This window comes from Littorina saxatilis, linkage group LG2, assembly GCF_037325665.1.
Source record: "Littorina saxatilis isolate snail1 linkage group LG2, US_GU_Lsax_2.0, whole genome shotgun sequence".
NCBI classification, from domain to species: domain Eukaryota; kingdom Metazoa; phylum Mollusca; class Gastropoda; order Littorinimorpha; family Littorinidae; genus Littorina; species Littorina saxatilis.
The window spans coordinates 24,293,683-24,318,644 of record NC_090246.1 but is presented as its reverse complement, the minus strand read 5'-3'; the positions used below and the strand labels follow the sequence as shown (position 1 = coordinate 24,318,644).

Here is a 24,962-nt window from a genome sequence, read left to right as displayed (position 1 = left end):
CTATCTCTTTTTGCAACTCTTCGTTCGTCTGCTTCATATCCGCGTACTGCTTGAGGACTCTGTGAACGCTGCAACGTAATCAAGTGCGTAAATTATAACTTTACCATTGTATTTTACCTTTTTCATATCTGATATGGAGATGATCATGTTTCATTCAGTAGAAATAGCTCTGCCGACCACGCAGGGCATATGAATTTGCTGAAACTGCACACTGATCACAGGAAATCGTGACCGGGCGGTAGGCCTACATGTATGTCAGGGACCGTACCTTGTTTGTTTACCCATATGGTATCGGTATGCAAGAATCAAAGCATGAATTGGGGCGTTTCATGTCCATCATTGCACTGCCTTCACCGGCTCGTGTCACCGTTCAACTTTTAACCTCGCCGCTCAACGTACGACTGACATATATATATATACTAGAATGAATACCCGCTTCGCCGGGTAGACGGCTTCGCCGGGAAGAAGTACTTAGAGCCGTACGCCGAACTATGGACCCGCCAAGCTTAGGTCCCTCCCAGATTCGTGGAATGGGAACAGCACGAAAATGATTCAGTGGCCATAATGCCATTCCTGACCATATCGAGTCCCATCCTTGTCGACGAATGTAACCGTGTTAATCACCTTTGGAGGCGAACTCCACTCAAACAGGACTGAGCAAGTTATGGCTTCTCAAAGGAAGGCCAGTACATAAAATTACACAAAAGCCGCCAGACCACATCACAAACAGAACTGAAGAATGCACAGGTGTTGCTTACATAGAGACACACACACTTACACACACACACACACACACACAGAGAAGCCGTATCTATAGAGAGATAGATGACAGTGTATTTTTCGCGTGGCTATAAATTGATTCGACCTTTGCACTTTTACAGTGAGGATAATTTACGGGTCCAATTTACGTTCTGTACACTGCGTTGACCTTCTAAAAATAGGTAACAGTAACAGAACGCCGGGAATATCCGAAGACGCTCAGCGCAGTGGACAGCGCAGTGTAGTAACTTACAACTGAACGGGAAAGCCACACGAAGGAAGGGAGATAAACGCCAAACACTGGAGAAGATAAGGAAGAGTTACTTATAATGGTGAAATGAACACAAAAACGAAAATGAGTTCAGCGCTGCGCGCTGAGAGCACGTGTTGAAATATCTCATCGATGATATTGTGTCCGGGGTGTAGCTGAATACGGTGTCCAAATTTGAAAAAGATCCACCGAGAACTTTGGCGTTGTGATGTGGTGTAGCGGCTATGGTGTGTCGGTATGGGGGCCCGGGTAAGCTGAGGTGGAACCAAAATAGCTGAGGTGGAACCAAAATCGGTTCCGCGCTGCGCGCTGAGAGCACGTGTTGAAATATCGACCAGGTTGTGTCGTGTCCCGGGTCTACCTGAATATGCCCACCAAATTTGAAGCAGATCCATCGAGAACTTTGGCCGTGCATCGCGCACAGACACACAGACACACAGACAGATACACAGACAGACACACAGACACTAGTCGTATATATATATATATGATGATGTGGTGTAGCGGCTATGGTGTGTCGGTATGGGGGCCCGGGTAAGCTGAGGTGGAACCAAAATAGCTGAGGTGGAACCAAAATCGGTTCCGCGCTGCGCGCTGAGAGCACGTGTTGAAATATCGACCAGGTTGTGTCGTGTCCCGGGTCTACCTGAATATGCCCACCAAATTTGAAGCAGATCCATCGAGAACTTTGGCCGTGCATCGCGCACAGACACACAGACACACAGACAGATACACAGACAGACACACAGACACTAGTCGTATATATATATAGATGCCTCTTTTGTTTCAAGTTTTAGAGTTACGTATAAGACCACTCAAAGCAAGCAAAGCATGTCATGGAAAGGCAACAGGTGGATAGGTTGATTCTGTCTATTACTCGGAACATAAGTGATAAGACAAACTCGGCTTGTAGCTCTTTCTGTCAGTTCGTTACTCATTCCGACACTGGTGCGGGGGCCGACCTCGACTAAAAGAAGGCGGCAGCTGCGTTTGCAGCAAAAAGGTGCTACATAGGTAGGGAGGCCCATCGCACATAGGGGCCTACATGTAATGTACGCATGCAAGACAAAGAAACTATGATAGCCGTGTTACAACAAACCGAGCAATGTGAACTTGTGTGTTTTTGTTGTTGACCGTGTGTAGCTCGTGACAAGGCCCTTACTTGACCTGCTTTGCCCGTGACGCGGAAAGAAGTTTCACAAGTAATTGTCCTAGCTGCTTCTCAGTTTCCTCCTCTTTCTTTTTGAGCTTCAGTTGCCAGGCCGCGGGTTACTGATATGGCAAAATAATGTTCAACTGACTTCAACAAAATGTCTTGTATTGCTGTCTTGCATACTGACATTCGGGCATAGCTAATACTAGGCAGTCCTGCCATCTGAGTTTGCATTTTTACTGTGACGTGTCCTGGAAGAAATTTGAGACATTCCGCAGTTATTGTTCAGTCAGGCAGCAAGTCTGTGTGTTCGTCAGGCAACAGCACAGTGCATGGCTTTTCAAAATTAATGTGGATTTTTCATTTTTTGACGTCTGGTCGGCTGAGGAAACCTTCTAGCTAGTAGGCCTACAGACAAGACACCCTCCTCCCCCCTCCCCGGCCCCACCCCTTCCGCCCCGTATCAGCCTGTGAGCTTCTGAACGTCCAAGAGCATTTAATCTTTAACCGAACCATACTTAAAAAAAAGATGTTTGCTTGCTACCGCTGGTCTCTGCATTTAAAAAAAATATCAGTGTTTTGATTGAACACTCTCACCCAAATAATTATGCTTATTCCCGTTTTCACTTAAGACGTCAGTCTGGCTTGTGAAAACGAGCAAAGTCAGTTATTTGTGTGAACAAACAACAGTCCCAATATTCTAAACAGTTTAGCAATCACGGTCAAGTTTTAAATTCAGAACCACATGCATCATCACGGTTTTGAGTTCAACTACTGACAGAGCGACTAACAAGGAAATGTGAACTTGGAAAGTATGTTTTAGGTATTACAGTGTACATGGCATTTAGTTGTATGCCGGGTGTGTTCTATCGCCTTGACACATAAAATATTGCCTAGGTTTCGTTTCAAATAGGCCAATATTTTATACAAGTCATGCGGCTGTGCGGCTTTCGCAAACCTTCCCCGGGCTTTGAGTTGTGTATATATATTTGGGAAATATTATTTTCCACTTGTGTCTCATGTTCGGCCACACACATATGCACACACACTAGCGTGGGCTCGCAAGGAAGAAGAAAGCAGCTGAGCGGAACTTGATTTGTTTGTGTATGGTCCAAAGCAGAAAATAGCAACACCTTTTGTGCTGCTCATGTGTTATCTCCCTTAGTTAGACCTTACCAGTACTTGCAATTGGTTACCAGTTAAACCCCATCGTCTTTTCTTACTTTTCACGAAGACGTGTGTGTATGTGTGTGTGTATGTGTGTGTGTGTGTGCGTGTGCGTGCGTGCGTGCGTGCGTGCGTGCGTGCGTGCGTGCGTGCTTGTGTGTGTGTGTGTCTGTGCGTTTGTTCGTGTTTTCTACCAACAGTACAGTGCGCTAGCAACAATGAGCACCAAGAATACCCACACGAAGATATCCGAAGCGAACACACCATGTTTCCTGGTGGATATTGACCGACTGAAGAAGAACTCAGACAAAATGATGGAAACTTGTCGCAAACTGAAAGTGGACCTGCGCTGTCACACCAAAACACACAAGACGTTGTAAGTTGTTTTGATTTTTAATTTGTATTTGAAGTCAGTTAAAAAGCACAGACATCGACTCACCATTTCAGATCTGACCAGGTTTTTACATAGGATACGACCATCCCACACCCTTGGACACGACCATCCCACACCCTTGGACACGACCATCCCACACCCTTGGACACGACCATCCCACACCCTTGGACACGACCATCCCACACCCTTGGACACGATCATCCCACACCCTTGGACACGACCATCCCACACCCTTGGACACGACCATCCCACACCCTTGGACACGACCATCCCACACCCTTGGACACGACCATCCCACACCCTTGGACACGACCATCCCACACCCTTGGACACGACCATCCCACACCCTTGGACACGACCATCCCACACCCTTGGACACGACCATCCCACACTCTTGGACACGACCATCCCACACCCTTGGACACGACCATCCCACACCCTTGGACACGACCATCCCACACCCTTGGACACGACCATCCCACACCCTTGGACACGACCATCCCACACCCTTGGACACAACCATCCCACACCCTTGGACACGACCATCCCACACCCTTGGACACGACCATCCCACACCCTTGGACACGACCATCCCACACCCTTGGACACGACCATCCCACACCCTTGGACACGACCATCCCACACCCTTGGACACGACCATCCCACACCCTTGGACACGACCATCCCACACCCTTGGACACGACCATCCCACACCCTTGGACACGACCATCCCACACCCTTGGACACGACCATCCCACACCCTTGGACACGACCATCCCACACCCTTGGACACGACCATCCCACACCCTTGGACACGACCATCCCACACCCTTGGACACGACCATCCCACACCCTTGGACACGACCATCCCACACCCTTGGACACGACCATCCCACACTCTTGGACACGACCATCCCACACCTTTGGACACGACCATCCCACACCCTTGGACACGACCATCCCACACCCTTGGACACGACCATCCCACACCCTTGGACACGACCATCCCACACCTTTGGACACTACCATCCCACACTCTTGGACACAACCATCCCACACCCTTGGACACGACCATCCCACACCCTTGGACACGACCATCCCACATCCTTGGACACGACCATCCCACACCCTTGGACACGACCATCCCACACCCTTGGACACGACCATCCCACACTCTTGGACACGACCATCCCACACCTTTGGACACGACCATCCCACACTCTTGGACACAACCATCCCACACCCTTGGACACGACCATCCCACACCCTTGGACACGACCATCCCACACTCTTGGACACGACCATCCCACACCTTTGGACACGACCATCCCACACTCTTGGACACGACCATCCCACACCTTTGGACACTTGCCCAAAACCAACACTCAGCAACAGTCAGGGTGTTTTCTGTGCAGAGTGGGACAACTCAGTATTTATTAAGTTTGTTTGTTTGTTCGTTCATGGGCTGAAACTCCCACGGCTTTTACGTGCATGACCGTTTTTACCCCGCCCATTTAGGCAGCCATACGCCGTTTTCGGAGGAAGCATGCTGGGTATTTTCGTGTTTCTTTTACCCACCGAACTCTGACATGGATTACAGGATCTTTTTCGTGCGTACTTGGTCTTGTGCTTGCGTGTACACACGGGGGTGTTCGGACACCGAGGCGGAGAGTCTGCACACAAAGTTGACTTTGATAAATAAATCTCTCGCCGAACGTGGGGACGAACTCACCGGCGCTGACAGCGGCCAACTGGATACAAATCCAGCGCGCTACCGACCGAGCTACATCCCCGCCCTGTATTTATTAAGTAATTTCAGTCTTAACAAACACTAGTGGCAATCTGTGAAATGTATTGATAATAAATTCTCCCTTTTGCTTAGAAAGCAGTCAGGATGCAGTTTTTTTGGTATGTGTCCAAATGAAGGGATGTTCTTATGCCGTGTAAAAAGCATGGTCAGATCTGAGATTGTCATTCCTTTTGCAAGAGAAGGACTGTGGATTTGAATCAATCAATATGAGGCTTATATCGCGCGTATTCCGTGGGTACAGTTCTAAGCGCAGGGATTTTTTAAAAAAAATTTAATTTTTTTTTTAAGCGATTTATTTATGCCGTGTGACATGGATTTTTTTTTTACACAATACATCACGCATTCACATCGGCCAGCAGATCGCAGCCATTTCGGCGCATATCCTACTTTGCACGGCCTATTATTCCAAGTCACACGGGTATTTTGGTGGACATTTTTGTCTATGCCTATACAATTTTGCCAGGAAAGACCCTTTTGTCAATCGTGGGATCTTTAACGTGCACACCCCAATGTAGTGTACACGAAGGGACCTCGGTTTTTCGTCTCATCCGAATATGATGCGCAGAACATGAACTTCATTCTGAGAATAGTTTAACACATTTTAATGTTGCTATCGTGTGCACCGTCGCTTGTCTTTGTATTTTAGAGAGGCAGCAGACATACTGACTGGAGGAACCCGCCGGAAGATAGCGTGTTCCACAATACCTGAGTGTCGGTTGTATGCAGACAACGACTATGAGGACATCCTGCTGGCTTTCCCCATTTCTGCTGACAAGATTCCCAGGTATGTACAGGTAACATAATCATGTCAGATGGCTGTTGGCTTAAAGGTAATATGATCCTATTTTTATTTCTGTTGGGTATTTTACCCCTGTTTTGATCCTTTGGTTCGTTTCATAATTATTAATTGTCTTTGTTTGTGTGCTGAGTTCTTTGCCACATCACCTACCACGACCACCCCACCCCCAACAGTGACACCACAACTTCACTTTGAATAGTTTTAGTTTTCTTTCCATTTTTTTTCCAGTTCTGAGTATGTCAAATGCACAGAGATCAAACGCAAGTATATCATAAATAATTGTGATTGTACATAACAGTGCAAGAATTACATGTAAGTGCGGGCAAGTGAACAATAAAAATAATTAGAGCAAACGAAGCATACACCCCAATCACGGTAATGCAGTGATGAAGGCACCCTTTACCATGAATGTGATAGACGAAGAAGCTGCGTGCTCCTTTTGACGACGATGATTTATTTATTAAACTATTCATATATGTTTGACAAGTATTTATTCATGTAGTTTAATTATTTATGATATTTCTTTCTTTCTTTCTTTCTTTCAGTATTCATTCATTTATTCATTCATTCAATCATTCATTCATTCATTCATTCATTCATTCATTGGTTTGATGGTTGGTTGGTTATTGGTTTGTGATTATTTTTATTTTTTTTAAATTTTTTTATGTATTTATTTATGTTATTTATTTATGTTATTCATATTTTATTTACTTATTTATCAATTATATATGCATGCAGGTGTGCAGAGCTGGCCAACCGTCTGGACGAGTTCCACGTGATGCTGAGTGGCCTGGAAGGCTTCCCGTGTCTCAAGGACGGGGCGTCAGATCTCAATGCTGGCAAAGTCTGGTCAGTCTTCGTGGAGATCGACTGTGGCTACGGACGAAGTGAGAAGATGATTAACACCATGTGTGTTTTTCTCAATCTGAAACTTGTTGGTTGAACGAATTCAAATTCATAACACCGTTGTTTCCTAGTCTTGTTTCATGCAAGTAGTTGCAAGACATGACGTCATCATACATGTGCGTTTCCTGTTTACCTCCCGTGTTTTACCTCAACCCATCTAATATACGCCAAGCATTTCAAACTTTAAGCCATGACTGTTCCAGCCGACCATTCTACGGGACATCATCAATATGCTTGAAACCCGAGCACCACTGCGTGAAACCCCAAACACGAACAAACTTCCAGGGTTGTACACTCAGAGATGAGAGAGTTCTAGATTTTATGACGCCCTGGCCCTGCTTGCGAATCCAATGAGACTCATCCTTGCTGTCGAGCGTGTGAATTAATTTTGAGCCCCACACTGATCTTACCGTCGTCATGTAATTTATAACTCGCTATTTATATACTAAAATATCGTGTATCTTTCAGCCGGCATTGCATGGGACAGCGATGATACGCTAGAAGCAGGAACGTTGTTGAAAGAGAACCCCAACACCAAACTACAAGGGCTGTATACTCACTGCGGCCAGAGCTACGATCACATGACGCCCAAACAGCGCAAGGATCACCAGAAGAAGATCGTCAGCAGGCTAGAGGGTGTCGCCAAAAAGTGAGGTCGTTTTCTGTGATGTTGACTGCGGATGGAAGGAGGGATGGGCGGACGGAAGGAAGGACACAAAGATGGACGGACTGACAGACGATGACATTAACTGTGCAAAACTAGACCAGCAGCGCTTGTCAGGGAAGTTCGCATTGACGTTATATTGATAGACGTGTAAATGGATGTGGTTTGATCTGTCAGAGATCATGTGTTTGTTGCGTTGTGTCCTGATTGAGAGAGTGATATAGGGAGTGATAGAAGGCAGGACACAGAAACATACGTAGACGGAAGGACAGGCGAACCTTTGCTGTGTGGTGAAAGGTACAACAACAACTCAAGACTGAAGCTGGAGAAATACATTGATAGACAACGACAATAACTGTAAAAACAAACAAAAATAACCAATACAAAACTAGACGGAAAGTAACTACCAAGGAAGATAGTTTTGTGACCCGTACGCAACTTTCATTGACGTTCTACCGATGGACAGTCGATGTGACTTAGTCTGTCAAACTCCATTTTCGGATATATCCGTGACTCCAAGAGTATGATCTTTTATTGTGCAGGCTGCGAGCATTGGGTATCGAGGTGCCTGTTGTTGGCACCGGATCCACCCCGACCTGTAATATGGCCGAGCCGGTGCTGTCGTCGTTTGACGAGTTTCACCCTGGCAACTACGTTTTCAATGGCGAGTCTTGCAGCTTTATACAGCTTTTGCACCGTTAAAGCCACAGTCCCCCCCCCCCTCCCCCCCTCCCCTCCGTGTAAGCACTCATGTAGTCTATCACAGATCTGTCCGGGCTATGACAAAGATTGAGAGCATCGGTAACTTGAACACTTACCAGAAATCAACTGCCTGGCTGCTGTTCGTGCCTTTTTTATTTTTTTATTTTTTTATTTTTACTTTTGTAGATGGACTCTGGTGTCACTGACGTTATTGAATAAACGAAGGGGGAGGGGGGGGGGGAGAGAAAAGACGCGCTCTGCACAAAAAACAATCAAGCCAAAGATGTTTGCTATGTGTTCAAGTGATAGGGCGCTCTTGTCCAAAGTAGAAACCCGGGAAGGTCTGTGGTGTTAAACATGGTCGCTTACACGAGAAGGGTGGTACCTTAAGGGTCTGGTTTCTATCACTATTTAGGGATCGGCTCGATGAATGCAAGTGTCGATTGATTCAGGGATGCGCTTCAGTATGCTCGTGAACCATGTTTTCATTCAATGTTTGTGTCCTTCGACCACTTGCACTCTTAGATCCATTTACACTTGGATATCTCGAGTAGGCTTCTGTCGACCTTTGGTGCTAAACATCAGCTTGGAGATTAGCACTAATATCTGCAGTCTATGCCGCCTGTTTCGGTGTTCAGGGAATCCAAGAGTCTATGGATCCTTCTTCTTACATTTATTGGATCGACTGTGCAGACACATACGGAAAATTACACATTAATGCAAGCCATTGACCTTTCGTTTTCGTCATTTTCCTTATCTATTTAAAATTAGTACAGTGGTACTTGCGATAGGATAACAGCTTTAGGAACAACGCTGTCCCTTTATCGCAGGTGACCTGTCATGACATATATTGTTTTGTCAAGACAAAGGGAATACAGAAGGTGACCTTTCTTGATATGTGTCCTCTCATCAGAGGGGCCTCCCATGGCAGGTTCCACTGTGGCTCAGAGGTATGACAGACCAGGATAGGGTAGCTATTCATGAACTAAAATGTACTTTTTGGTCTGCTGCTGATTGCAGACGTTGAGCAGCTGTACCTGGGGTCGTGCAAGCTGGAGGACATAGCGTGCTGTGTGGCGACCCGCGTCGTGTGTCAGCGTCGTGATTTGAACATGCTCGTCGTGGACTGCGGCTTCATGGGGATGAGTCATGACGGAATGCGTCAAAGACCTGATGACTTCTGCGTCATCAAGGACCACCCTCATCTGATGTGAGTTGTGTTGTGTTGTGTTGTGTTGTGTTGTGTTGTGTTGTGTTGTGTTGTGTTGTGTTGTGTGTGTGTGTGTGTGTGTGTGTGTGTGTGTGTGTGTGTGTGTGTGTGTGTGTGTGTGTGTGTGTGTGTGTGTGTGTGTGTGTGTATGTGTGTGTGTGTGAGTGTATGTGTGTATGTGTGTGTGTGTGTGTGTGTGTGTGTGTGTGTGTGCAAGCGTGGTTGCTTGCGTGCGCGCGTGTGTGTGTACGTGTGTGTGTTTGTGCTTGCGTGCATGCATGATTGCGTGCGTGTGAGTGTGTATGTCCGTGTGTATGCCTTTCTTTGAAACTCTCACTTATTTGTGTTGAAAGGTACTACGACAACAGTCAAGAGCTAGGCAAGGTCAAGGCCAAAGAAGGAGAAAAGCTTGACTTTGAGCGTTACCCTGTGGGCACCATATTATTTATCTACCCGTTCCACGTGAGTGGCCAACACATCGCTCCGCATGGAACTACTTTGCTTCAGAGAATTCAGTGTCCCGAATAAATGCTCTGCTCGAAACTATTCGATATTCTGATTGTCAAAGATTGTTAGTTTGCCAGTTAGCCAGCAACTGTATCTCGTCAAATGTGACTTATTATTCGGATAGAATTCTTTTGTTATTTGTAGAACCCCTTTTTTTGTTTATACCTTATAAACGTTTGAAAGTGCGAACCCATGTCTGCTTGCGTGTCATCTGATTTGTCAATGAATGTTTTCTTTGCTGAATGGTTGATTCTTTGGATTCTACTGTGAAATACTTTGTGTAACGTTTGTTTGTCGCATTTGGTTTTCAGTTTTCAATTAAAAAATGTATCTCAATAGTTCATATTTTTGTTTTGTGTATGTTTAACATGTTGACTTGAGCCCTCTCCGTTTGTAGAATTTCTTGTCGCTTGGTATTTTATCTTCTTTTTTTTAAACGTTTACTTGCTCATCAACTTAATTAATAAGTTATTTATGTTTTTGTACATTCATTCCTTTATCATTCATGTATGTATTTTTCTGTTGGTTTATTCATTTATTATTAATTTGTTGTTATTTATTAATTCAATATTTATCTATTTAATTGATACATTTTGGTTTTACAGAGTTGTGCGACGGCGGCGTTGTACCAGGAGTACCTGGTTCACTCAGGCGAGAAAATCACCGCTACCTGGAAACCGGTGAAAGGATGGTGAGCCTGGCCGGCGTCACATCACCTCACGCACCAGCGCTTACGGACGTACACTTGGTGTCATGAAAAATTAAAGAGAGCCTGCGCTAGACTTTGAGAAAACCTACGGATTCATTGTCGGTAGTTGAATGTTTTGAGAGAGAAAAAATGCAATACTTATATGTCTTTTCTCAGGCGGAGAGTCATTATGATTATCTGAGTTTAAGTCTTTAAAAAAAAAAAATGATGTCGTTGCCGTTACAAGTTTTTAGTATAAATTGCCGTAAAAACTGTTTTAATTCTGAAATGTAACGTGCGAAACTACCACTCTTCCCCTTTTCTGTTTAACTCCAGCTTACAATACAAAGTAGGCTCAATCAGTGATCAGCAAACAAGTCAAGTCAAGTCAATATTTATTTCAAAAAACCCCTAGGGTTACATGAATAAAATAAATAAAAATTGCACTAAACACGACAAAAAAGATATATGTAATAATGAGACACAACACTTCTAATTAACCGAAAATAAATCAAGCTTAATTCATAACAAAATAATTGTAATCATACATTTTTTTTTATTATAACAAGAAAGTATATGTTTCTGTGTTTGTTTTTGTTTTAATAAGAAAAACAAACGTGATCAAATAATCAGAACTCTTTCAAAATACTCTTAATAAAATATATTAAATGCAATAACTTTCGTTTCTTTGTTAATTCAAATAAATGTTTAAATTTGACTGCATTTGAATTTCTACAAAAATACAATGGTAACAACCTTTTCCTCACATTTTCAAAAAAATGACACTGAAATATATAATGAAATTCATCTCCGAGTTCTCCAGACTGGCATTTAACACATATTCTTTCGTTATGTGGTATATTTAACATTCGGCCTTTCTGTATTGGCAATTTATGATTTAATGTTCTGAAGCGTAAAAAAGAGAGTGCTAGGTTATTGGGCAAAATGTTCAAATAATTTTCAAATATAAATGTATCTTTAAACAATCTATAATTCAAACAAGTTTCTTTTTCATTTAATTCTGAAAACCACGATTGTATATATTGATCTTTTAGGCATTGCAACGTTTTCAATTTAAACCATTTTTCGGAACATCGTAAATTAAACTGGTCATGCCAAAAACCACTAAGACCAAGAGCATTTAAAGTTGTTTCAACATGTTTTAAATAGGGTGCTTCATATATGTTATTTACATAGAGGCGATGCAGAAAACGGTACAATACATTTGAAAACTTATTACTATTATTACAATCCACCAATTTAAACCAAAAACTAAATATTCTATTTTTTACGAGGACATCTAGTGGAAATTTGCCTAATTCGCCTAATACCATACACGTTGGGGTCGACTTTCTCAATTTCAAAATAATCTTATAAAAACGTAGCTGTAATTTTGTTGCTAAATTAAACCACTCGTTAACCTTGAACGGTTGAAAACGACGTTAAACACCAAATAAAGAAAGTAAAGAAAGAAACCACTCGTTGAAAAACTGGAAATAGGGATACTGCTTATTTTGTGGACGTGAATGCTTTGTACAGCTCTGTATGTCTTTTGTTAAACTGCTACGTTTTTGTGTGTAATAATCGTCGTCCTGGAACTTTGGCGTAACTCGATTCTTGGCGACTTTGACGTTTTTGTGCTTTAGACTAAGTAAATCATTCTCAGTGAGAAGTATTCTCCATAATACGATGGACAATAGATGATTTAAAATTCCCTTTTCTTTCTATCCATACTAGGTACAACTATAAACACTATTTCATAAACCCCCCGCGGGTTAGGGGGAAGAATTTACCCGATGCTCCCCAGCATGTCGTAAGAGGCGAATAACGGATTCTGTTTCTTCTTTTACCCTTGTTAAGTGTTTCTTGTATAGAATATGGTCAATGTTTGTAAAGATTTTAGTCAAGCAGTATGTAAGAAATGTTAAGTCCTTTGTACTGGAAACTTGCATTCTCCCAGTAAGGTCATATATTGTACTACGTTGCAAGCCCCTGGAGCAATTTTTTGATTAGTGCTTTTGTGAACAAGAAACAATTAACAAGTGGCTCTATCCCATCTCCCCCCCCCCCCCCTTTCCCCGTCGCGATATAACCTTCGTGGTTGATAACGACGTTAAACACCAAATAAAGAAAGACTATTTCATAATACAAATAATCAGTTTTGGCCTTATGCTGAAAAGCTGTCTATAATGAATTACGCGAAAATTCCATGACGACGTCTGTATGTTTTTATGGTTTTAATACGTTTTTTACATATTTGATTCTTTTGTGGAGAAAAGTAGAACTTGGTACAATTGTATCATACGCACTATCGTACATGTACCATTAATTTTCCATTGTCCTGCTTCTTTGTCTCTTGTTACCTGGGTAGGTGAATACGCTGCGTATTCCATGGTTACCCGAGCGTATTCCGTGGTTACGGAGCCTCGATCTGACCTGTTTTGAGCGTGGTCGTAGAGTTCAACTGGATTAATTAAGAGGTCATCTGCAAATTAAGAGTTTACTGATGGACTACTTTCTTCATCAAACGACTGAGATATTCTGCGGTGTCAAAGTCGATATCACGTATGGCTACTACTGGCCTACATACGTCAATATTGAGAAAATAAAGAATACTACAGTATAGACCGGATGTATAAAACACCGGATGTATGAAAGTCTGGATGTATGAAAGGGGTAGGCAGGGTCCCGGCAGAAGCTACTCTTTGTTATTACTTAGAATTTTCCGGTTGTATGAAAATCGGATGTATAAAAGTCCGGTTGTATAAAAGCAAATCTCTGGTCCCGAGCAGCACAAATGCGTTGTTGCAAGACCGGTTGTAAGAAAACGAAAGTAGACCCAAGTCACCAAATGAGGATGCCCTGAAAACTTCCCCGCCAACTGATTTTTATCCAGATTCTATAGCTGTCAACGAGTTGTTCTGTTTAATTTGTTTCTCCATTCAATCATTTTTTTAACCTGTTACAAATTCGTCACGAAGACCCATAAAATCCCAGAAGGCATTTGTGTTACATTTATAACCAGAGACATTGGTCATGGATGTGAATCAGTTGTTATCTGTTTATGTTGTTGTATTTTATGTTGTTGTATTTTATTTTGTTGTATTTTATGTTGTTGTTTTTATGTTCTTGTTGTTGTTTTTACATTTAGTCAAGTTTTGACTAAATGTTTTAACGTAGAGGGGGGAATCGAGACGAGGGTTGTGGTGTATGTGTGTGTCTGTGTGTCTGTGTGTGTGTCTGTGTGTGTGTGTGTAGAGCGATTCAGACCAAACTACTGGACCGATCTTAATGAAATTTGACATGAGAGTTCCTGGGAATGATATCCCCGGACGTTTTTTTTCTTTTTTTCGATAAATACTTTTGATGACGTCATATCCGGCTTTTTGTAAAAGTTGAGGCGGCACTGTCACACCCTCATTTTTCAATCAAATTGATTGAAATTTTGGCCCAGCAATCTTCGACGAAGGCCGGTGTTCGGTATTGCATTTCAGCTTGGTGGCTTAAAAATTAATTGATGACTTTAATTTGGTCATTAAAAATCTGAAAATTGTAAATAAACATTTTTTTATAAAACGATCCAAATTTACGTTCATCTTATTCTTCATCATTTTCTGATTCCAAAAACATATAAATATGTTATATTTGGATTAAAAACAAGCTCTGAAAATTAAAAATATAAAAATTATTATTAAAATTCAATTTCCGAAATCGTTTTAAAAACTATTTCATCTTATTCCTTGTCGGTTCCCGATTCCAAAAACATATAGATATGATATGTTTGGATTAAAAACACGCTCAGAAAGTTAAAACGAAGAGAGGTACAGTAAAGCGTGCTATGAAGCACAGCGCAACCGAGCCAAACAGGCTCGTCACTTTCACTGCCTTTTGCACTAGCGGCGGACTACGTTCAGTTTCATTCTGTGAGTTCCACAGCTTGACTAAATGTAGTAATTTCGCCCTACGCGACTTGTTATGTTCTTGTTGTTGTTGTTGTTGATTTTATCCATTAAACTGATTTTATGTTTAACTCCATTAATAATCTGTTTTGTTTGTCTATTTTTATTTTAGCCTGTTATATATTTGTCATGACTGAAGAGCCATAATAGCCCAGGAAGGCATTTTTTTGTACAATTAAAACCAGAGGCATTGGTCGTGGGTGTGACTCAGTTTTTGTTTATGTTGTTGTTGTTGTTGTTGTTTTAATCCGTTAAACCGCTGGTTTTAAGTTTAACTCACTTTTTTGTATTCAGTGCGCGCGCGTGTGTGTGTGTGCTATAAATGTGTGCGTTTTGGAGAGAGAGAAAGAGAGAGAGAGAGAGAGAGAGAGAGAGAGAGAGAGAGAGAGAGAGAGAGAGAGAGAAAGGGGGGAGAGAGAGAGAGAACTCAGAAAATGTTATTTGCTACGCCAACGGTCATTACAAAGCTTCCACGACCAAAAACATTGTCAAAAGCGCAAAAGGGTTGTGGAGGGAACACACATAATACAGTTGAGCCACACACAAACACACACACACACACACACACAAACAGGTGCGCGCGAGCGCACGCACGTACGCGCACACACACACACACGGGGGGGGGGGGGGGGGGGTGGGGGTGGGGGGCGGAGAGTGCACGGCCTTATGCAAAGCAGAACAGTTCCTTACACAAACAGTTGTTCTTTCTATCGGTTGTCCTGACTGTGTCAGTGTATGTAAGTACATGTACTTTTCCACTTGTTATTCACAAACCTTTTCTTCTAACAATGATATGTATCAAAACATTTAAACATAAAAAAAACAAATAAATACAAAAATGATATGAAAAAAAACCCTACTTTTATCAAGTAACAGACGCGTGGCCGGATGTATGAAAGTCAATCCACAATATTTTCATACATCCGGTTAACCGGATTTAGTAAAGACCGGATGTATGAAAGACAAAAAGTGGGTCCCGACGACTTTCTTACATCCGGTCTCGACTGTACAAACTACTCGCCAGGGAAAATATTCAAGCTATTCAGGATATTCAAGCTATTCAGGACTCGGAGTGCGTAACCTATATTACTCGATGTGTTGATGTCTTTGTATTCTGTGTTGTATTTTTGTTGCACGTTGTTGTTTCTCTCTCTGTCCCTGTACGTCTCTCTCTCCATGTATGTCACTCTGACTCTGTCTTTATCTGTATCTGTCTGTTTTTCTTTCTCAGTATCTGTCTGTTTCTCTTTGTCTCAGTGTCTGTCTGTCTCTGTCTTTCTGTGTCTCTCTGTCTGCTGTCTGTCCCCCCCTCTCTCTCTCTCTCTCTCTCTCTCTCTCTCTCTCTCTCTCTCTCTCTCTCTCTCTCTGTCTCTGTCTCAGTGTTTGTCTGTCTCTGTCTCTCTCTGTCTGCTGTCTGTCCGTCTCTCTCTCTCTCTCTCTCTCTCTCTCTCTCTCTCTCTCTCTCTCTCTCTCTCTTTCTCTCTCCGACCTCCTTTTGTTGGTTAACTTTTTAACTTTTTAATGTATTAATTATATAATTGTGTGTCTATGCGTCCCAAGGACAGATTGTAAGAAACGGTGTAGCCTTAAATCTTAATCCTTGTTAAATAAAGTTCAATTCAATTCAATTCAATTCTCTCTCTCTCTCTCTCTCTCTCTCTCTCTCTCTCTCTCTCTCTCTCTCTCTCTCTCTCTCTCTCTCTCTCTCTCTCTCTCTCTCTCTCTCTCTCTCTCTCAGTCGTTCTATTAGAATATGGCCGCCTGCCGCGAGGCGTTTGATTGTTAGGCGAAGATTTATATCAGAAATCCGACACCTTTGATTATGACACCCCCCCCCTCCCCCTTCTGGATGACATGTGCATACAGGCAGGTGCATAGCGTCAATACTAATGGAGCGAAAGAGAAATTGATTGTTGAAGATTGAAAGCAGTGCATTAACAATACATCGTTTGTTATGACGAGTCACACAAAATGGAATAAGGAAATTACAAATGTGAGATCTCTTCGCGATGAGGGATTTTCCCGTCAATGCATACGTTCTCATGCATGAAGCCAGCGTGTTTCGAATAATGGTGCGTGCAGGTGCGTGTATCCGTATGTGGCGAGAGGGAGACAGAGACCGACAGAGTCAGAAAAAGGGAGAGAGAGAGAGAGAGAGAGAGAGAGAGAGAGAGAGAGAGAGAGAGAGAGAGAGAGAGAGAGAGAGAGAGAGGGACAAAATCACAACCCCGTTTAACTTACCCACCAACCAACCAACTGACCAACCAGCCAGGCAACCAAGCACAAACAAACAAACAAACATCCAAAAATAGATAGACTGCCAACAAACAAACAACAAACCCTGAAAAAAAACAAATAACACCAACAAAATCCAAGCCGAAAAACAATACGAACAGCCAACCAACCATCCAACAAACACGAACAGAAGCAAGCAAACTCAGAACAGCTGGACGTGTTATGTCATGTAAATGGAACTGTAGAGACAAACATGGTCACGATGAATGACTTACAGACAAACATAATGACAAAACACGAACGGCGAACGCGCACGCACACATATTAACAAAACACACGCGCACACACACACACAACACACACACACACACACACACACACACACACACATAATTATGTACACACACACATGCACACACTCTCTCTCTCTCTCTCTCTCTCTCTCTCTCTCTCTCTCTCTCTCTCTCTCTCTCTCTCTCTCTCTCTTTCTTTGAAAGACAGACAGAGAAATGAAGTTTTGATCAACAGAGAATACTCTGACAATTTATGAACGTTCAACATGTTTTATTTTGAAGATCAATATAAGCTGTCTTAAAAACATGTTTGGCAGATAAGCAACAAAGTTTTTGTTACTAAAATGTTAAAAGACGAAAAAGTTTACAAAGACACGAGTCTCTAATCACAAGGTCCAAGATGTCTTCAATATGCAGAACGGAAGGCCTTAAAAGCCTAACATACTGAACGTTTTTTTGAATGTTTTTATTTCTCGATAAACTAAATGAGATCGATGCGCCAAAATGATCCAACTAAGGGACGGTAGTGTTAACCACTATGGCACGCACATTAAATACCAAAAACAAGGAACAAACAAAACTTGACTAAATATAAAAAGCGGGTCTTGTTGTCGTTTCATGTCATTGTATTCTAAAATATCTTTATGCTATAGGGCCTACATTGCACCCGTTTGACACACTCGGCAAGGTTGTTATATGTGACCCTCCACCACGGTATGAGTCACATGTCACCTTTGCATGATTTTCATATTTTTACATTTACCTAAAGAGTGTTTTATGCTCTATCCAGTGGTGAAAAGAGCAAAAACTGTGACTAAGGTGACCCTCACACTGTTACCAAACACTCCCCGGACTTATGTTAAGCCTAGCGCAGAACCGCGCGAGGTGACATGCAACTCATTTCGTGGTGGAGGGTCACATATTGGGTTTCATTAAAGGAAAACGAAACATTACAATGCAAATAAAATCTATGAAATACCAAAATTAAAGACCAGAATAATGTTATAATACAATATGACCGTTTCTGAACATCCTGATGGAATTTGGAATTCGAACAAATAAACTCTTTGAATTCAGTTTTAAACTGCAAGCGATCAGACAGCAGCTGTAACAAAACTCCAGAGGCGCACACATACAGGTGAAAGATTGTAAACTTCAAAGGAGGTTGTATACAAACCAACTTCAAAAATAAATAAGTTTCACAAATCGGAAACATGCAACACGATCATCTTGCAAAATATCCCAGAAATGTTAAGATTAACAGAAATACATATCACCAGTAGTTTCACTTGCAAAAAGCAACAACAACAAAACAGCAACAATAACATGCCTTTGATTATATACCATTTTTCCCAAAACTGTCAGAGGAAGAAAGATATGAGAGCTTTAACTTTGATATAGGCCTACATTTGTTCACCCAAAACTTTCAAAGGGAAAAATCTGTGAGAGATACAAAAGTGATTTCCTGAGAAAAAAAATGTCACGGAGAAAGTTCAGGCAAGACGCACAAATGAGAATACAATTTATGAAGACCCTCTTTTTTCCTCAGGCCGTGTATCTATGACTGTGCGTGTGCGCGCGCGCGCGCGCGTGAATGTGTATGTGTGTGTGTGCGTTTATGTGTGTATGCGCATGCGTGCGGCGCATACTTGAGTGTGGGCAAAGAAAAGTGCTTGCTAGAGTTGCATGGAGAAAACGAGCTGTGCTGGTGCACAGTTGGACTATGTTTAAAATATGTTTCTAATCATTTTTTCCCCTTTTTTTCTGTTTAAAATCATTTTTTGATTTGAGCCGGGGCGGCCTCTTCATGTCCCATCTCATCATCACCACCACCGCCTCCCTTTCCTTGGGTAGAGATGGTAGAGGGGGTTGCTGTGGTGGTGGTGGTGGTCTTGATATCTTTTTTATCCATGGTCTCCGGTTAATCACAGCCTACAGAATAGATGTTAAAACTTACTTAATGAGATACAGAAAAACATCAACCAAAAACAGATGAACAAGACAATACAACAGTATGACGCCGATGATAACATCACCACAACAACCACCAGCAACACCGACAATGACGCCGATGATAACATCACCACAACAACCACCAGCAACACCGACAATGACGACGATGTCGACAACAGCAGCAGCCTCAAACTACAGCAACGTCAGCGACAATACAAACAAAAGAAGCAGCACTAGCATAAGCAACAACAGTAAAAACAACAACAACCACCACAACAACAACAACAACCAAGAATGTTTGACTCTGAGGCGAAAAATTACAGAAATCGAAAGAACTGAGTCTCTTATGTCTGATTGCAGTATATTTCGTCCTTTATGTGTTTGGTCGGTTGCTGAAAACCCGATGCCCAAAAGTATTGTTGTAATATGTTGCAAATATTACTATCATTCTGAAAATTATCCTGAATGGAACCTGATAGGATTCTGTGTACACCTACAGCGTGACAGTTTTTGACCATTTTCAAAATTTCATGTGGAAGATTGATCGCACTGCGATGTAGGAATGTTCATCCGCGCTCAGTTGTTGGGTTACTCGTGCTTATAAAAAGACAAACGATTGTACATTTAAAACTACCTCGTACTGACATTTACCATATGCACGCCGCTAATGTGGTGATGGTTTTATCTAAACATTTCATTGTGATAGCTGGCTGGGTTACAGAACAGCTGTGAAAACAAGGCTTACTTTTGTCCATGTAACACTCTTCCCGTATAATGAAAGTAACTTATCTATCGTGAATTGAAATCGTTTTCTGTGATGTTTGTACCGTGTTTTATTAACTTTTTGTTTTAAAATTCATTCTATTTTTTCTATTATGATTACAAGATTTTATTTCATTTGCAATCAGAAAACAAAAAAGGTAGGTTGTTGGAACGTTTGTTATTGACAAAACAATACGTTACATTCACAAATATATCGACCCAACAGTCTTTAAAGTGCACAGACAAACAAAGAGTTATTCCGTTTGCATTTAAGGCGCAACTCTGTAATTAGGTTGCCAGTCTGAACGAATATTTACCCCGATGTATATACAATTATTGAAGGTATAGCATACATTTCGTTACCCACATTTAATAATAAATGGCGCTGATTTCATTATCATCATCATGGAGCCGTTTCCAAAACGTTTTAGTCATAGGTACGGGAGTAATTTCGTGTATACATAGCCTACACGAGAGTAGCGAAAAATAAATGAATATCTTCACTGGCATGTATATTTCGAAAGTAATAATTGATATTTAATACATAAGAATAGATTAACAAACTGACATATGATGCAAATCGGTTGTACATTTCATCTTCTACGAAAGTGTCATTTAAACTTAAGTTTTAAAACATACAAAAACGACGTTTTGAGTACCATACCATTTCTCGGTGACCAGGAGATGTTTTGTTTTTGTTTTTTACACAAGTCATCCAGGAGAATATTAAAAAGGTGCAAAACGTTGCTGTTTTGTTCAAAGCAGGGAAAGAGATTTGTTACTGATCGTGACCCAAACTCAAAACGTATTTTCAATATTCGAGATTTTTTATTCGGGAATAATTTCAACCAAATTATTTTCAATGAAAGTATGACATAAAAAATGTATATATTTAAACAAGGGCTTAAAAAAAAACTCTTTTAAAAACCCCAAAGCAAAACAAAACAGAACAAACCGAAACAAAACAAATCAAGAAAAAAAATCTAAATAATATTTGAGAAAATGAAACAAAAACAAAACAAAAACAAAACAAAACAATGCAAAACAAAACAAAGCAATGCAAAGCAAAAACAAACAAACAAATAAAGAAACTAACACACGTTTGGCATCAAAAATCTTTTTACTTCAAGTCATAAACATGAAATAAGAAAGGATAAAGCGAATCGTAAGGAAACGACAACTACAACAACAACAACAACGACAACAACAACAACAAAGAACAACGACGACGGCAAGGTTGCTGTTGTGAAAACGTTTACGAAAATAAGCCAGACATTTTACGAAAAGGTTTATAAAATTGTCAGAAACTTTCAAACTTACTGTTCGACAATCTTTTCCGCAAAAAAAACCTGCCTCAGCGTTTCTGTGGGTACCTGCAAAGGTAAAAATCGATGTTTTTCATTTTATGATAGGCTAAGTTAAAAGAAAAATATAATATTTTCACGATTTGTTTATCGTTAGAGAGATTCTAAGACATTAACATTAACAGACATTTTGATACCGGCAAGTTTGACAACTACGATGACGACGACGACACCACAACGGAATAACTAATTTAAATATAAATGAATAAATAAATAGATAAATCAATAATATACAAAAATATAAAAATAAATAAATAAATAAACTAATGAACCAATGAATCATGGAATCAATGAAGGAATGAATCAATAATGAAATGAATTAATGCAAAGAAATGTATGAAATACATGGTAATCTTAACGTTACATAAAATGAACGGGATTTTGTTTTGCTCATTTTTTCGTATAAACTCGTTCGCTTTTGTTGTGTGCTAAAGGATCCGCAGGTAAATGAGCATTAAATTTCAAGCACGAAAATGCACAGAATCCTACACCTCATAATTGGTTTTATTGAAAAGTATCTGATTTCTCGGGAGCCAGTTAAACTAAAAAACATATAAGCCTATGTCGTCCCATTGAATTCCTACTGCCGCTTTGTTGACGTATGAAAATAATGCAGTGATGACACTTTCACGGCAAGAAAGCGTTTATTTTAAAAATGACATTGAGAAAACACTGGGTCGGGGATAGCCGTCCGCAAATAACTGAAGATGGTATGTAAAGCTTTTTTTTTAACACATTTCTAGAAGAGAAATAATATGCACAGAATGTTGACACAATCATTAGCTATAAACATGTTTTGAAGAAGAAGAAAAAAAGAAAAAAAAAGGAATCCAGCTGTTGTACTCACAACCCAAAACTGAGATTAAAAAAAAATTGTGAACCTGGTGAAATTATTGACGTAAAATTCATCACCCACCATAAATTATATGAATCCCCGCTCCAGTAAAAAAAAAAACAAATAAAAAATAAAAAAAACATGCAGTAATAGTTAAAAGAAAAAACCCTGCTATGAGACAAAAAAAGAAAAAAAGAAAGAAAGAAAGAAAGAAAGATAAAGAAAGAAAAAAAGGAAAAAAGAACAACAACCAAGCAAACAAACAAACAAACAAACAAACAATCAAACAAATAAACAAACAAACAAACAAATAAAGAAATAAAGATACAAAAACCAAACGAACAATTTAAAATTTGATTGGAAAAAAATCTGAGACTTACCTTGTTAGAATATAGAATCACGATGGAGAAAATAAAGAAATGCTCAAACCCCGGCTAGCTTCAACGCCTCGGCCGTCTTCTCCTTTTATACGACCTGGTGCGACATTCTGATTGGTGTTTCAACGTGAATGGAAAATCACTCGCAAAGTCGACCCTCATAAAAAAAATCGCATAAATTAACATAACAACGGCATATCTCTGCCCATATTTAGAATGATCCTCGGCCGCTGTCGTTTCTCAGAAAAGTCCATTTCTGGTGAAATGCCAGCTTACATTATTTCATGACCAGCCTGTGCGTGTTTTGCCAGAAAAAGGTGACAGAAATAGCCTTTTATTCTTGAAACTAGAAAGTCCCCCGCCAACCCTCCCCCCCCCCCGCCCCCACTCTCTCTCTCTCTGTGCTTGTGTCTGTGAGCTTGTGAGCTAATTATAAAAAAGCGGGGACACAGTAACATACTATTATTTGGGAAATTCATACCCGTTTTCAAAAAGATTATTCAACAGCAGGCCATGTTTTCACTCTCTTTTAGTTCTCCATGATTCAAAGATATTTGTTACGAAATAGAAAACAAACATCGTATGTTGCTTTTATCCATTTGTGTAAGTCATTTGACAAGATATATCACCGTAAGCTATGGCCCAGTATTTGAAAAACAGACTCGTGTATGAAGCGGGTGTAAAGAAACAGACGCCTTTGCATGGTGAAAAATCCTCATGCTTGGGGAAGTGACCAGTCCTTTAATTTGTTCCTTGTGTAGTCACGGATAAGCTCTTGAAATTAATATTAGAAAAGAAAAACATAATGATTAACTGTTGCCTGATTTGATTGAACTCTTTGCTGATGAACTCGTTTTATAATTTGATGAGGTTGTTGGATTACAAAATCAGTCAAAATGTTGCACCCATGGATCTCCATGCGAGTTTCTTTCAAATTATGAAAAAACCATTTTGTTCAATAAAGTAATAGTGAGCAGACATTAGTCGTAAACTCCTATTAATACCTTAGAGTTTTCCTCATAACCCGATATATATGGTTCTAATATCTGGGGTGTTAACCAGCAAATACAAAAAAAATGGAACTGTATTACATATTCCCCCTGAATAAAAAAAACCGTTCCCAATGTCTCAACGGAAACGCAAATTGATATATAACACGCATACCTCTTGTTTACGTTATTGGTTACACCTGATCAGGATGTATGAAAACTGCACTTTTGAAATATTTTAAGCTAAGGTTTATTGATTGCCGTCGAGTCATCAGATCTGGCATGACCATACAAAAAAAAAAGTCCAAGGTGCAGTGTGTATAAGATATATGTTGAAAACTTCTATATCACTGGAATCTTATTTTATTTGTGTGACCAACAAAACACATCAGAGATATTCTGATAAGATTCGGAGCTGTTATTTCTGAGTTACAAACCCACAAACCCACAAAACCTGTCCCTATACAACGCTCAGGATTTATTTAATCAAGTTGTGGGTGATGTCCAGTTCCATATTCTTTCCTTTGTTATGTTATAATTTGACTGTATGGTTTGTGCGTTCTTTGTCCCTTTTCTCCTTTTTTTTCTCTCCTCCATTTCGCTTTTGCATTGTAATTTAAAGGCACACTCATTCCCATGTAAAGACATCGAATCGGCGTCTCAGATCTGACCATGCTTTTGCATTGAATAAGACCATACGTCCACTTGGTCATTTACCAACAATGAACAGTCTGGGTGCTCTATGTTCATAGTGGGATTTTTTTATTAATTCATTACGTAAAAGCTTCTAAAGCAAGCAGTCAGAATGTTGATTTTTAGTATGCGTCTAAGTGGAGGAATAGTGATCGAGTTTTCACGAGAAGGAGTTTGCCTTTAGTTGCAATGGTCTGATTATGAGCCCGAAAAGCCGAAAACGTTTAATATTATAGCATGATTATTTGACTTACTCCACAATATGTAAGCCTAGTGGTGCTTAAGCCAGAAGAGGCATTTCCAATGACATTTATGCCAAGAGATCAGTAAACATAATGTGTATTGGAAATTTGACTCTTTGGCACAATATCTGGTACACCTTTCAAGAACGTGTTGCAGTCATATAATCAAACCCTGACTCAAGGTCGTAATAACATTTAAAAAAAAATGCTGTTCATTCATAACACTTAAA

The 24,962-nt window shown here is 40.7% G+C and overlaps 1 protein-coding gene and 1 long non-coding RNA gene across 2 annotated transcripts; one reads left to right on the top strand and one right to left on the bottom strand.

Annotated features, from left to right (window-relative positions):
• The first annotated feature begins 2 nt into the window (after nucleotides 1-2).
• On the top strand, nucleotides 3-13,650 carry LOC138958565 (D-serine dehydratase-like). Its single transcript, XM_070329766.1, has 9 exons — nucleotides 3-83; nucleotides 3,551-3,726; nucleotides 6,201-6,338; nucleotides 7,092-7,240; nucleotides 7,728-7,908; nucleotides 8,466-8,587; nucleotides 9,646-9,835; nucleotides 10,189-10,297; nucleotides 10,948-13,650. Exons 2-9 carry the CDS (start codon nucleotides 3,569-3,571, stop codon nucleotides 11,035-11,037), a joined length of 1,137 nt encoding a protein of 378 aa, XP_070185867.1. The 5' UTR covers nucleotides 3-83; nucleotides 3,551-3,568; the 3' UTR covers nucleotides 11,038-13,650.
• A 4,117-nt stretch (nucleotides 13,651-17,767) lies between these two features.
• LOC138958550 (uncharacterized) lies at nucleotides 17,768-22,945 on the bottom strand. Its single transcript, XR_011453431.1, has 3 exons — nucleotides 22,812-22,945; nucleotides 21,553-21,605; nucleotides 17,768-19,449 (listed from the first exon to the last, which is right to left on the bottom strand). It is a non-coding gene; the product is annotated as an uncharacterized lncRNA (long non-coding RNA).
• Between the last annotated feature and the right edge of the window lie 2,017 nt (nucleotides 22,946-24,962).

Coding starts and splice junctions, on each gene's coding strand:
- LOC138958565 (XM_070329766.1), top strand. CDS start 3,569: ATGAGCACCAAGAATACCCACACGAAGATATCCGAAGCGAACACACCA. Junction 7,241..7,727: donor CGACTGTGGCTACGGACGAA/GTGAGAAGATGA, acceptor TGTATCTTTCAG/CCGGCATTGCATGGGACAGC. Junction 7,909..8,465: donor CTAGAGGGTGTCGCCAAAAA/GTGAGGTCGTTT, acceptor TTTATTGTGCAG/GCTGCGAGCATTGGGTATCG.